Below are 14,349 nucleotides of genomic sequence, written 5' to 3' on the forward strand. Positions count from 1 at the left end.
TGTACTACTTTAGTCAGATATAGAGATTTGGGGTTGTCAAAAGCCTACTTAGCACCATGGATAAAATGCACCCAATTTGGGGCATGTTTGTGGTGGTTTAACTACAAAAGGTTCATTTCAGTCATTTTCATGTTTGTCATCTGGTTTCAAACGATTGGAAAGTCTGCAGACTTGCGTTATAGGCTCCCATTAGCCTTTAAAAAGGCTATACAGACCACACCCAGCCAACACAGTTCAAAGTTGTCAAGTTTAAAATACTTTTATTTTTCTGAAAACATTTTTCTTCCTTTTATCTGTATGAAAGAGCAACTACAAAATAGGAAAATTGTCTCCTTTTTTCAAACTGCATTTTTAGGTGCAGCAGCTGCATTTATCCGACAGTGGCTCTTTGCAGACACAATTCTTAGCACATTTGGCGCATCCAGCTGGGCAACAAGAGCAGCAGCCTGAAAGAGATGGGCAAAAAATGACATTGGATGTTTAGCGTGCCAAAGAGATTAATGACCTTTAGTAATTTAAGTGGCTGGCATTATAACAAATTAAGCGGGATAGTGAAATGTCTCAAGCACAATAAGGAAGAAGGAAAAGTGGTTAAGGTGCCATCAGCTTGTATAAGGGGTACAATGACTGCACAGCAAATACAGATACAAACGTAACTAGCCCAAAATCTGAAGTCACTTTTGGCAGATCAACAGCTTCAAAAAAAATATGAGAGGAAAACAAATTCTTCCAGCTTACTAAAGCTTTTATGCCTCCTTGCGTCAAGTAGTTTTCACCCACATATTGAATGTCAGCTAATAAGGGGAACTTTCTCTATTTCTTTTCCCCTGATGCTGGGCATTTAATAAGCCTGGCATGATTTACACTGGGTATGGGTGAGAGAAATACAAAAGTTCAAGTTTAGGAGGTTTCCCTAAATTCAAAATTAATACCAAGAGATGTTAATTTTTAATGAATTTGTTCAAGAATAGAACTTAACCTTGTGAAAGGACAAGCCTTGGAAAGGAGGCTTATAAGGGAGAACATTATGTCCAATCCTATGTATATTTTGTCAGAATCAAGTCCCAAATAGTTCAGTGAGAATCACTCTCAAGTACACATGCTAGGACTGCACTGCAAGTTCCTGTGTGAGATCAGCAGCCAACACCATTCATTTAGAGCACATGGCTGTTCCCCAGTATCCTGGAAACTGTAGATTACCCTTCAGCGCTGTGGTTCCCAGCACCCTTAACAAACTACCATTCCCAGGATTCTTGGGGGGGGGGGGAGGAGAAGCCATATGCTTTAAACATAGTGTGAATTTACCTGCAAAACTCTTAGCTTCTAGGTTTTAACCAGCTCCTTCTGATGCATGGAACTTTTATTGGGTTCACAAAGAAATACTCACTTTTTTTGCATGAAGTGCATTTGCAATTTTTGCATTTGCAGGAGCCGGCACAGGAACAAGAGCCACCTGGAAGGGGGAGAAATATACATGCCACTGAGTTAAATTAAAATAAAACTCCACCCTTCGTCCCTTTCAACAGAAATATATGCTTGCACTGAAGCCACTGAAACCAATGGCTATAGGGTTGCATACAGACAACTTCTTCTCGTTAATAAAAAATAGAAGCAATACAAGTTTGCCAAATTGCCACCTATGCCTATAGGATGGAAGAATAAAATTCAGAAGTAAATTGGAGGCAAAGCTCCTAAGTTTAATGAGAATGCTTTGGGAGGGTTCCAGGACTCAGAAGCCAAAAGGGGTAAGTTCCCAGAGTTTATACTGTGGGCTTCTTTCTTAAGTGGGACTGCTTTGTGATGGGGAACAGTACCACTAGCTTGGATCAAGCACTAGAGCCAGTTCTAAAGTGTAGAAAGACTGATGTTCTGAGAATCTGAACAGAGATCACAGGTTCTTAAACAAGTTAGTTACTAAGCATCCCACAGCATTACCCAATTAATGAATGCATTGGGACAACTGTAAGCAAGAATCTCCAGGGTCACAGATTCCCAGAGAGTGCTGCAATACTTTTTTTTCATAGTAGTAACATTCAAGTGCAGAAGTGACTAGCTTTAGTGCATCAGAGTACTTTCAAGGTGATCAGCACTGCCAAAGCAGGCATCTGAAGAGCAAGGAAATCACATTTTTGCTCAATATGATTTTGTGGATGCTGTAAGGAGGCTAAACAGAGGAAAGACGGGTCTGCTCAAATACATCATCACACCTGGCATCAGTAAGCATGGCAATTGTAGGCCTGTAGATGTCGGTGGCTAAAACTGATTAAAGATAAAGGTAAAGGGACCCCTGACCATTAGGTCCAGTCGTGGCCGACTCTGGGGTTGCGGCACTCATCTCGCTTTATTGGCTGAGGGAGCCGGCGTACAGCTTCGAGGTCATGTGGCCAGCATGACTAAGCCGCTTCTGGCGAACCAGAGCAGCACACGGAAAAGCCGTTTATCTTCGTGCCAAAGCAGTACCTATTTATCTACTTGCACTTTGATGTGCTTTCGAACTGCTAGGTGGGCAGGAGCAGGGACCGAGCTCACTCCGTTGCGGGGATCTGAACTCCCGACCTGGCAAGTCCTAGGCTCTGTGGTTTAAACTACAGCGCCACCCGCATCCTGTATCTTAAAAGGGCTGTTGAAAGCAGGACTCCCAATGAAAATGGATGCTGCACCACAATCCTAAGGCAATTTACTTAGAAATAAATATTTGTGTAGTAAAGTGCTTGAGAATCACACCCTTTAAAAACATCCCCTGTGGTCCCCCCCACCATGCAAGCTATAGAAGAGTATAGGAAGCAACCCTTATTGCAGACTCCGCCTCCACCCATCCCCTGCTCTCTTTAGACGGCAATGAGTGTTAAGCCCAGCGCACTGCAGCATTTGGGATCCTTTGTGCTCATTCTGCAGAACTGGCCCAACAAAGGCCCATTTTCCCTAGCCGGGCAGCTTATCCCTCTGCTTCAGCCTTCTGCCGCCCCGTACCCTCCAGATGCTGTTGGGACTGACTCCCATCAATCCCGGCCAACACAGCCCATCCGTCGGGGATTATGAGTGTTGTTGTCCAACACATCTGGAAGACAGAAGGCTGGGGGGAACCTGCTCTAAGTCACCTGCCAGGCCCAGCAGCAGCTCTGCAGAGGTACAGACAAAAGTCTGAGACCAGGGATGGAACCTGGAACCGTCTGGGTGCAGAGCGCGCTCTTTGAGCCACCGATCCCTGGCTCTTTCTAAAGCAGTCGAGCAAGTGGAATGAAGACTCACCAGTGGCGCAAGCGCAGTCCTGAGGATCCATCGCAGTTGCAGGAGTGATCACAGATCGGAGGATTAAACGAAGCAAGAGGAGATGTGTGGCCTGAGGGCAGCCTCTGCCGGCATATTTATAAGCAGCCGGAAGGCAGGCGCGGCGAGTGCAAAGCGCCCGCCCCTTTCCTGCGCACGGACCGGCCCCGGGCAGCGGGCAGCGGCGGCGAGGGGTGCAAAAGCGAAACCCACGCAGCGCCGCGTGCAAAGGAAGGCGGCCCGTGCGCACATTTCGTAATCGGCGCCCTTGCCAAAGGTCCAGCCTCTCCTCCCCTCCGCTTATGGAGCTGCGTGCAAAAATTAGTCTCTCTTTCTCTGAAGCATTGCACGATCGAGCCGTCGGCTCCGCGTGCAAATATCGACCGCTTCCAGGCGGGGGAGGCGCATGAAAGATTTTGCAAGGAGGGGGAAAACTTGCAGTGAGAGGGAAATTCAGTGACGGGTCATTTTCTCTTCCCGTTGGAAGAGCGTGTCTATGTTTACTTGTGTGGATCTGAAATGGATTTCGTTATTTAAAGCATTAAAAAGAGATTGTGGTTGTTGTAAACAGAATCTGCCCTTTTTCCCTTATGGGTTATCCAAGAACATGGTCATCAACGCAAAAAGGAGCCCAGATAAGTGCAAGTGAGAAAACGGCCCCAGTTCTGAAGCTTTCAGTATTAAAAGACGCCGCGCAAAATGGAAAAAGTGATTGGAAGGGGGAAAGTAAGCTCTATTTCTTCGTTACCCTGTGCATTTAAAGTATAGTCGAGCTGCTTCATTTTATTTAGGGCATCCCTTCCCAGCAGGGGATTAATCTGAACTCAGGAGGGCTGGATCCTGAGACCTATTTACAATTATGGGACTCGGTGCTGTGACAGCTGAAGGAATAACAAGTAATGGCTTCTGAACACCGTAAAGAGTAGTTTCCACCTCATTATTTAGCTACACATCTGGGGATCAAAAAGGAAAAGGCGTTTGAATCCCACTTTTCATTTTCTTAAGCTGTTCAGCCATGAATCTTGTCAAAGAAGGAATCTTTAGCCTCAGTTGTCCATTTGTAAAATGGGGGTAATAACACCAGGAGATTACAGTTCCAGGTTGGTGGCTCTGTTTCTCAGTTATGCCAAAACCAGAGTCCTCTGCCACCTTTAAGACACTGACCTCAAAAAGGTTGAGATTCCTGCATTATAACGGGGTTGAACTAGGTGACCTTTGGTGTACCTTCCAACTCTGCAGGTCTGTGATTCTACAAGGACATTGTAGAGCTAGAAAAGTTTCAAAAACAGGCAGTTTGCCTCCCGCAAGATATAGTGACATCCACCCACTTAGGTTTGAAGAAGGATTGGCCAAATTCATGGAGGGTAAGGCTGTGTGTGGCTGCTAGTGACACAGTGGCTGTGTTCTTCCTCCGCTGTTGGAGGTCCTGTTTGCAGACTTCTCAGAGGCATATAATTGGCCACTGTGAGATCAGGATGCTGAATTAGATATGCCACTGTTCTGATCTTATGTTCTTATACATCTATGTTGTAAAATGCAAGGGTGTTTTTTTGTTTTTTTACAGGAGCATTCAACATTAGGCTTTCTCCTGCCCTGCAACAGCAGTTTCTGACTTTGGAAGGCATAATGGCCTTCAGGCACAACTTTCTAAATGGTACTGTGCATTATTTCATTTGCTTCCTAATTCAGCCCTGCTGCATTTGGGGGCTCATTCTTCTGAATGGGGGGCCCTGGACTACGGCCACCAAAGTCCTGCCTTGACAGCGCTACAGGTCACAGTAATAAATCTGATATCTTTTGGGTTGCTTGCTGTTGTGTGGGGTGAATCTAGTAATAATGTTAGAGCACTGTGTACACACATCCACCCACACAGAGAACAAGAGCTGGAAATGACTGAGGTTTCTATTTTGGAGAAGAAACAGACTTCTGTCACTGAACTTTTTGAACAAAGCACACTGAGTCCTGTACACACGGTATGCCTTTCATTTGCATTTCCTCTGCACCCCATTCAAAGCAGGCGCTACTCCTCTTGCTCAGTCTCCTGTGCTGTGTGCAAACAACACATGGCAATACAAACATATCTTGTGCCATGTGCAAACTCCTTCCGGGGGCAGTGCAGCAGTTTTATCTGGGAACATGTTTAATGCTGACTCAAGGGTGAGTCAGCCATTGTGTGACCAAAGGGAAAGAGAAGTAAAAGTGAGGGGGGCAGTTCATGAGAAATATGATTGTGTTGCAAAGGTTTGTGCTCATGGGATTAAGCAAAAACTTACATAGCAAAGGCGATTTCCAAAATCCGCATTTTTATTAATTTTTCTTTCCTTTCATTCCTTTTTCATTATTAACGAAGTGCATTTAAATCAGACAGTTTTGACATTCCATCTCCTGATGAAAATATTTCTTTTTTTGCCATTCTTAGACAATTTGATTCATCGTGAGTCATTTGTTCTGTATTTTATTATTTTATACTTTAATAATGTTATTGTTCAGTGCCATCTCCCAATGTTATTCTCACAACAACTGTGGAAGCTACGAGGGTAGGTAAGGTTAGTCTTAGAGATGGTGACTAGCTTAGGGTTGCCCAGTGAGCTTCACGGCTGAACAGGGATTGCAGGGTTTATGACACCAACCAAAGTACCACAAAACAGTAACAGTGAGCAAGCTTCTGTATTCTCTGGAACACTTCATGAGGCTATATGTTAAATGCAGCAGGGCTGAAAAAAAGCATACTCACTGATAGTGATGCCTGGAGTCTGCATTTAGTCATCATCTTTTTTTTAATTAATATATATTTTATTAAGGATTTTCTTGTTTTACAGAAGTGTAGTGCCTCATATTTTTCCCCCCATGTAACATTTTTACAAATCCGTTTCATTTGTTGAGGCATTAGGGGGAGAAGAAAAGAAAAAAGAAAGGGGGGTGGAGAGAGGGAAGATGGATAGGGGTGGGGTCAGGTGGCGGTGTTTCTATTATGTTTAATGTATGTTTTAGTCATCATCTTAAGGTGGAACGTGGGAGGAGGGAGCAGACAATGAAGTTAAACTGTCCTACCTGCCCTGAAGGGTTCATGTTGCATCACAAGGGGTTTCTGTTGAGTGATTTGAAAAAGAGAGAGAATTATCATTATGTCTCAATGATGATACACCACTGCAGTTCACACTTCAACACTGGTGTTGTCAATATGTGCCAGGTCTTGGGGGAGAGGGCACCATTGCCATGATAGAACCAAGAAGATACAGTCAAGCTGCTTGAAAGGAGTTGCTCCAGCCTGAGGGATGAAATTATTTGTTTAGTTGTGTAGGTGTGTGTGTGGGGGGGGGGGGTTCTTCCCCATCTTGCCACTGTGGAACCTTTAGAAGAGTCTTCCTCTTCCTAGTGCCCTCCAGACTACATGTTCCACCAGCAACGGCTGGTTGGGTCTGGTGGGAGTTGCAATCCAAAACATCTGGAGGGCAAAACATCTGAAGAAGGCTGAAGTGGAAACTGATCTATTAGGGCAAACAGGGCTTTGCCCCTGCAGCCTCAAGCCCACCTGCCTGCCATCTTACAACCAGGCCAAGGGGTGGTCCTCTTGGCTCTCTGCTTCCACCTTAGTCTCAGTTGTGTCTGAGTGAAACTTAGCAAGGAGGAAGATGAGGACAAAGCTAGAACTGGTTAGCTCTGCTTGTCAATGGTTGTGTACACACTATACAAACACATATTACCCCTCTCTCCTTACCTGTTAAGGGTGCTGGGAATTGTAAGCTACAGTTTCCAGGATCCACTGGGGGAAGCAAAGTACATTACATGCCTGGTGTGTACACAGCTGCCATTGGCTTCCCTGCCTTCTGCCCTACCACCCACAATGAGCACCAGTCTCCACTACATGTGGGTATAAGTGTGCATATTTGTGTAACATTTGCAAGGGTGAATCTCTCCTACAAATACCCACCCACCCTTTTTCATTACTTCTCTGTGGTGATCCCTGATTTTGGAATGTTGTCCCTAAGGAGACACATCTGGCATCAGCTGAAGATTTTCTGAGTCTGGTTAACACTTCCCCATTTCTCCCAGGCATTTTAGATACAATTTGTAGTCAGAACTGTTTTTAGTCTTTAGTTTTAGGTTTTCAACTTGCCTTTTATTTGTTGCTTCTTCTTTTTAAATGCATTTTTGCAATGTGGGGGGGTCTGCTTTCTCCATAATCTTATTTACCTTTATCATGTACCTTACTTTCCCTCGCTAAATTAAAAAGTCGTAAATGAGGCAATCTCCCCCCCCCCAGGAGAATTTATCCAGTCCCTTGGTCATGTTGGTTGCCTTTTTCTTAGCCTTGTCTATCTCTGCAATATCCTTTTTTAGGTGAGTTGGATCAAGCACGTTTTGGGTGGTTTGCCTTTTTGCCCCAATTGTAGCAACACTTTCTGGCAGAGAAATGTGGTGGCCTTATATGTTGACACAAACGTTCCAGCAAATGTTAGCACTTGTTTTGTTTCCAAGGTGCTTGCTCTCAGGCCCCAACAAATGAGGACCCTGCCAGTACCAGTCATTCATTTTGTGAATGTTTATTCACAAATGCTGACTTCATTTTGCTCGGATGCTGGCAAGGTTTGTGCTGTGTGTGTATTTAATTGCACAACTGGTAGCTGGAATTTATGTCTCCACTGCTCTAGAAAAGACACGGTGTTCCTGGAAGTAGTTCATTAATTTCCAAATGTTTTTGGTGATGGCTGTGAATAGGGAAACAAACCCCTTCCTCTCAAAGTGATGTTGTTGACTCACCAATGACAAGAAACCAGCCACCCAGTTTAGATTCTGTACAGGTTATCTTTTGGTAAGCAGAGGAAAGAGACAGGAGTGAGGAGAGGAACTGAACTGCAAGGAGGGTGTATATTAGAGGGACATTCAGAATCAATGCCACAGGACATGCAAACATGGGGCATTCATTGAATCACACTGAATCCTGGAAAAAAAGTGTTCTCAGTCTAGGAGGTGGGGAAGCATCCTGCCCTGGGGGTTTCATTTTGGGGGTGCTCTTGGAGACTCAGGTGGCCTTGATGGCTAGGAGTGCCTCTTCTCAGCTCCGGCTGATTTGCCAGCAGAAACCCCTTTTGGAAAGAGGATCTGACCACTCTACTCCATGCTCTGGTAACTTCCATATTGGATTGTTGCAGTGCACACTACATGGGGCTGCCATTGAAGACAACTTGAAAAAGCTTTATTTGATCCAAAATGCAGCCAGATTTATGTCTAGGGTTCTATGTAGATCTCACATAAGCTCTGGTTTAAAACAGCTGGCATGGTTGCCAGTTCACTTCAGGGCCCACTTCAAGGTGGTCACATTAGTGTTTAAAGCCCTAAATGACTAAAGACCCAAATATCTTAAAGATTGCCTCCTTCCCTACAAACCCTCTCAGAGGTGTTTAGATCAGCAGAGGCTTGGCATGGTGGTGGCCTGAGAAGCAGCATTATCCGTGACAGATTCTCCAGGACTTCAGACAGGAATTTCCCCCAGCCTTACCCTGGGATGCTGGGAATTGAACCTGAGGCTTGCACTGGCTTCCCATCTGCTACCTGGTCAAGTTGAAGGTTCTAGTGCACAAAGATCTGAATAACTTGGGCCCAGGGTAGCTTAAGGATCACATTTCCCCATACACCCCAAGTTGATCACTGAGATCATCAGGGAGCAGGGAATCCTTTTAGTGGCTCCGTCTCTGACTCATGTCAACAAATAGTTATGCCTTCAGAGCCTGGGGCCAAACTCTATGGAACTCCCTCTGACAAGGAGTTAAGACAGGCACCATGCCTACTGAGTTTCAGGTACCTGCTTACCGGTAATTTCATTTCAGGTCTTTGCACCCTGAATGCTTCTCATGTTTTGTGTTTTTGTTTTCTTGAGGTTTTAATTGGGGGTGGGTGGGTTGTGTTTTAAAATTTGTATATTGTATATGTTAATGTTGAGACCTATGTGGTGAAAAATGGAATATAAAATTTCAATAAATAAATTCTACTTACAATACATCCGTTGAAATGAATGAACCTAACTTAGTCATGTATACTTATTCCAGTGGCTCTACTCTTGAGTAAAACTTAGTTGGATACTACCTCATTTGAGTATAGGCTAACCCAGTCTCTTCGCCCTGTTGACACCAATTCCTTGGGGTGAAAGGGGAGCCACTGGCCTGTTAACCACCATTTCTTCTGCTCCACAGAATCCAATGACAACAACTGATAACTAAATTCCTTCCTTCCGACCTCTTTACTGATGTAATCCCTCAGTGCATTATTTTGTTCATGTTGAACTATGACATTAGAATGTGACCATGAGATAGAATATGGAAATTAGACAGATAACCTCCCAGATTCGGTGCTAACAATTGCTCCATTTATACATCCCTCCAGCAATGACTAGATTAGAAAGACCTGTGTAACTGGTGTTCCTTGTGTGGCTTCAGTGTTCATACACACAGTGGAACTGTGTGGGTTGGCTTCTGTGCCAGGAGAGCTGGATTAGGTGGTGCAGTTGGAATCTGCTTAATACAAGGATTCCCAGTGTGTGCCTGCCAGAACCTAATATGGTGCTCACAAAAGGTCATAGTAAATATCCCATCAAAATAAAATATTTAATAAAAAGTTTTTTAAAATAATAATGCACAATGATCTCTCTGCTCAGGTCCTGTTTACGGTGGCTTAGCCTCTCCTACATTATTCACCCCCTGCTACCCAAATGCCTACATACATTGTATGGCAGGATTGGAGACCCACCCTCTTGTCTGTTCTGAACTTGGGAGAGGTGCAGAGAGCACCTTTTTTAAAAAAACAGAAAACAATGATTCAGTATGGCAGCAGGTGATACTTTTCCCCCACTGAGTGGGTGGCTGATGGGTTATGCACCCACACCATTTTGTGGTCTTGTCTCTTTTTCTTCCCTTTTGGATGTGGCAGCCATTTTGTGCTATGCCATGCCCTCGTGGCAGCCATTTTGAGACTGGTACCCACAGCTCAAAATTCCAACTGCACCCACTGGCCCAAAAACGTCTTTTAAGACCTAATCAATTCACCTTGTGATTAGATGTACATTGGCAAGGACTCCTAATGCCCAGTTGTTTAATAGCAAAATGATTCCTCCTCTAAATTATATAGCTTAAATGAAGAAAGCTGCTGCAGGTGGAGCATAGATGAGTGGATTTTTGTGTGGAAGGACTAAGAGTTCAGTTCAGTTTTAGTATTCAGAACAAATCCCTGGGCTCCGGAACCTTTAATTCTAAGTGAATGCTGTTTGCATCTGGCTGTGGTTGGTGGATCTTGGGGTTGTAGAAGATCTAGCAAGCACTAGCACTACAGACATATGGCTGTGAATGAGGTCATGGGTTTATCATAGCATCTTGCTTAATCCCCTCCAAATATGGAATCATTATGGACAGTAGTTTGCAACAGTGCAAAACTTCAGTAGTGGGAGAATGTGCCCATCCAGATGCTTGTTGAAGTACAAATCCCATCAGCCCTGAACATTAGCTATGGCACTTGGGGCTGATGGGAGTTGCCATATTTGAAGAGGGCAGCCAGCTCACACTCTGCATTTAAAGCTTCCCCTCACAGAACCGTAGGAACAGTCATTACCCTCACAGGGCTACAATGCCCAATGGTCTCAGCTAGTGCTTTAAATGTATGGTGTGTGGATGTACTTAAACTTGGGTTAAGGAGAAGGAACTGAGAAGAGGTTCATATTTTCAAGATGTGCATCAACAGTTAGAGCATGGGTAGGCAAACTAAGGCCCGGGGGCCAGATCTGGCCCAATCACCTTCTAAATCTGGCCCGCAGACGGTCCGGGAATCAGTGCGTTTTTACATAAGTAGAATGTGTCCTTTTATTTAAAATGCACCTCTGAGTTATTTGTGGGGCATAGGAATTTGTTCACCCCCCCCCAATAAAGTCCGGTCCCCCACAAGGTCTGAGGGACAATGGACCAGCCCCCTGCTGAAAAAGTTTGCTGACCCCTGAGTTAGAGCCTGGGCAGCAGACCAAGCAGGCACACAGGTGAGCTGGGCAAACTCTTCTCAGTTATGTAGATTGTAGATATATGTGCTGCATTTCCATTTAAATCACAGCAATTACTTGTAACATTTCCACCCATATTAGCATATACAAACATTATGTAAATCTGTCTTCTGTCCTTTTTTACTGATGCTAATGTAAACTCCTTCTCTCTGATGGGATGGGTGTGTTGCACAGTAATGTCTAGTTGGGAGACAGAAGAAATGTGTGTTGTGCATGATTTGTGTTGCGCATAACAAGCCTACTTTGTGCTTTGCCAGGAAAGCATGAAAAGCTGTTCAGAGAAGCATCTTCTAAACATTCTTCCCCAGACCAGCCTCTTCCGGGCAGTGTAGCTATCCCCACACCACCAGCAACTTGGAATTCACCAGGAACAGATTCATGATTAAGGCTCCACAAAGTAGAGCTCAGAGGCCATGCACATTTCCAATGTTTAAAGCAACCCCCCCCCCAACATCAAAAGAAACCTGGGAACAGTAATTTACTTTCACAGAACGATTGCCAGCAACCATAAAAAACTACAGTTCCCAAGGTTCTTTGGAGGGAAATGTGCTTTAAAGGTGTTACGTGTACAGAGTCTGAGTTTCAGGGCTCATTGCCTCTGTCCTCTAAGAAGGAAAGAACCACTACCAACAAAACATTCTCCAAATGTTTCTTATATACATACAGCTTTTATTATTTTCCACATAGCTTGTGTTACTTCCCACATAGCTTATTTTCACATCTAAAGGCTACAAAAATGCACAGGCAAATATATAAATGGACAATAAGGTTACATTCCTGCTGGCAATCAAATATACAGATCAGTGCTTGGAGAGCCAGAGAAGATTCACTTGCAGCAGCTGCATTTGGTGGAAGGGGGACCTTTGCAGATACATCCCTGGGCACACTTGCTGCAGCCCACCGGACAACAGGTACAGCAACCTAGAAACGGAAATGAAAATTTACCTTTGTGGTTTCAGCCAATGAGGATCTCTTAGCAGAGCTGGGGAGTGGACCCAGCAGACAACAATGCTGCTGGGATCAGAATATGAGAGATGGATGAGGACAGCAATTCTGATATATGTGCACATGCTTTAACCACACTAGCATCAGCAGCAAACCATTTGACTCCAAACAGTTTGCAATGCCATTTCAACAGGGATCAACTGAATGATGTTCTCTGCTTTATGTTCCGTGAAAAAGATATGCTCTTGCATGGAGCAATACAAGCAGGGAAAGGATGCTAGAATTTTCGGATTTGTGGCTGTAATGCGAGTCTGTTACTGAAAAACAAGGTCATTCTAAGGAGCCCTGGAAATGGTGGTGAAAATAGAACACAGTAGGGTCCAAAGAGCTAAGGTGCCCTTTTTGAAGCAAGCATCCTTCACATTTGCTCCCAGGGCTATTGCATAGTCTCAGCTGCTACATCTGGCTCTTTTTTCTGGTGGAAATTCTACTCCAAGTCACTAAAAATAAACTCTGGGGTTTTATTGTATGGTTTTAATGATACTTTTGTACCCATTTTCAGCTGCGATATTTTTCTACCCTGCCCTGGAACCCTTCAGTCCAGGTGGACTTCAAATACAAATAATATCATTTTTAAAAATGTACATAATAAAAAACTCATGTTATCTTCTGTTTTTAATTGCTGCTTTTAAATAGATTCATGCTATTTTATGTAAACCACTTGAGTTCTTAAGCACTATATAATAATTATTGCACAATAAAAAATAAATAAAACCTGCAAACTGACCCATGGCTACCATACATGAAGTCGCAGTTACACTAGCCAACCAGTGCTTCATGCACACTTGGTAACAACTTGCTGAATGTCAGACATGCAGGGTTATGCCCACAAAATTCGCTCTCTAATACAGCATGTAAGTTAGGGCCAGTCCCATCTTACCTACTCTTGTCCCAAGTACTGTATCTACTCGAGTCTAATGCACCATCGAATCTAATGCACACCTCAGTTTTCGGAACCTTGAAACCAAAAAACGTATTTGCTGGCAAATGTAAATGTGCCATCGAATCTAATGCACACCTTATTTTTCGCAATGTAATTTGGCCAAAAAAGGTGACCATTAGATTCAAGTAAATATGGTAATCTTTTCATGTGCTGCATTCGATTGTGGTTTTTGCCATTCCAGTACTAAAAAAGAAAAAAGGGCTGCTCCCAGGAACAAAATACATAGGAAAGGAAGGAACTGTTCATACTCACTCTTTCTGCATGACTTGCACTTGCAGTTTTTGCACTGACAGTTGTTGCCACAGGTGCATGAACCACCTAAAAGAGGAAGGGTGGAATCCCATTACAATTACAAACTTAGCATCTCCTGCGTACATTTACATTGACACTCAGTAAAGAAGCCTTCAGAAGCCTAGAAGAATTTAGGAGGCAATTAACTTTCTCTTTCCCCCAATAAACACCTCGAAAAAGGGCAATATAGCGTTCTATAGGACTTAAATATTCCTCCAGAAACTTGAACACTTGACAACGATTTTATTGTAGCAGAGTGGAGATATAGCAGAAAGGAAGAAACGAAAGACCTCCGGTATAGGGCGGTATATAAATTCAATAAGAAATAATAATAAAAGGAGGAGGCGGCGGCGGCGGCAGGGAAAAGTCATAGTCCCCCGCCGCCACGTTGGTACCCTCTCTCTCATGCCCTTCCAGATGCTTTGGACTTACAACCCCCATCGGCTCCTGATGGGAGTTGTAGTCTAAGAGACGTGTGTGTGAGGGTGGTGAACAAGGCTGACCCAAACTCATCCTGGCAAAAGCGGACATCATCTTAGGTCAGTCTCCTCCCCTCGCCTGTAACACAACCGGCCTGATTCGCCCTGGAGTCAGAAAGAGGAAAGAGCGTCCCTCGTTGATAGGGACGCAGAGAATCCAAGTCAAAAACAGAGCGCTCCACGTGGCCCGAAGCAGCGCCTTGTCAAGCAGCAGAAGCAGGGGAAAGAGGGGGAGAGGCAGATCGGAAGGGAAAGCGGGTGGGATCCAGATGTAAGGAGAGAAGGATGAACAAGCGGAATGAATAGAAAGAGGAAGGAAGGTTTCC

The 14,349-nt window shown here is 44.2% G+C and overlaps 1 protein-coding gene and 2 long non-coding RNA genes across 3 annotated transcripts; all 3 read right to left on the reverse strand.

Moving 5' to 3' along the window:
• Positions 1-240: 240 nt before the first annotated feature.
• Positions 241-3,405, reverse strand: LOC308590715 (metallothionein). Its single transcript, XM_081200877.1, has 3 exons — positions 3,250-3,405; positions 1,388-1,453; positions 241-446 (listed from the first exon to the last, which is right to left on the reverse strand). Exons 1-3 carry the CDS (start codon positions 3,278-3,280, stop codon positions 352-354), a joined length of 192 nt encoding a protein of 63 aa, XP_081057003.1. The 5' UTR covers positions 3,281-3,405; the 3' UTR covers positions 241-351.
• A 1,455-nt stretch (positions 3,406-4,860) lies between these two features.
• On the reverse strand, positions 4,861-12,133 carry LOC308590725. The gene is made up of 3 exons (XR_014009886.1): positions 10,103-12,133; positions 6,319-6,355; positions 4,861-5,981 (listed from the first exon to the last, which is right to left on the reverse strand). It is a non-coding gene; the product is annotated as an uncharacterized lncRNA (long non-coding RNA).
• Positions 12,134-13,772: 1,639 nt separating this feature from the next.
• On the reverse strand, positions 13,773-14,347 carry LOC308590723. The gene is made up of 2 exons (XR_014009884.1): positions 13,980-14,347; positions 13,773-13,942 (listed from the first exon to the last, which is right to left on the reverse strand). It is a non-coding gene; the product is annotated as an uncharacterized lncRNA (long non-coding RNA).
• Between the last annotated feature and the right edge of the window lie 2 nt (positions 14,348-14,349).

Source organism: Podarcis bocagei (assembly GCF_964188305.1).
Source record: "Podarcis bocagei genome assembly, chromosome: 7".
NCBI classification, from domain to species: Eukaryota; Metazoa; Chordata; class Lepidosauria; order Squamata; family Lacertidae; genus Podarcis; species Podarcis bocagei.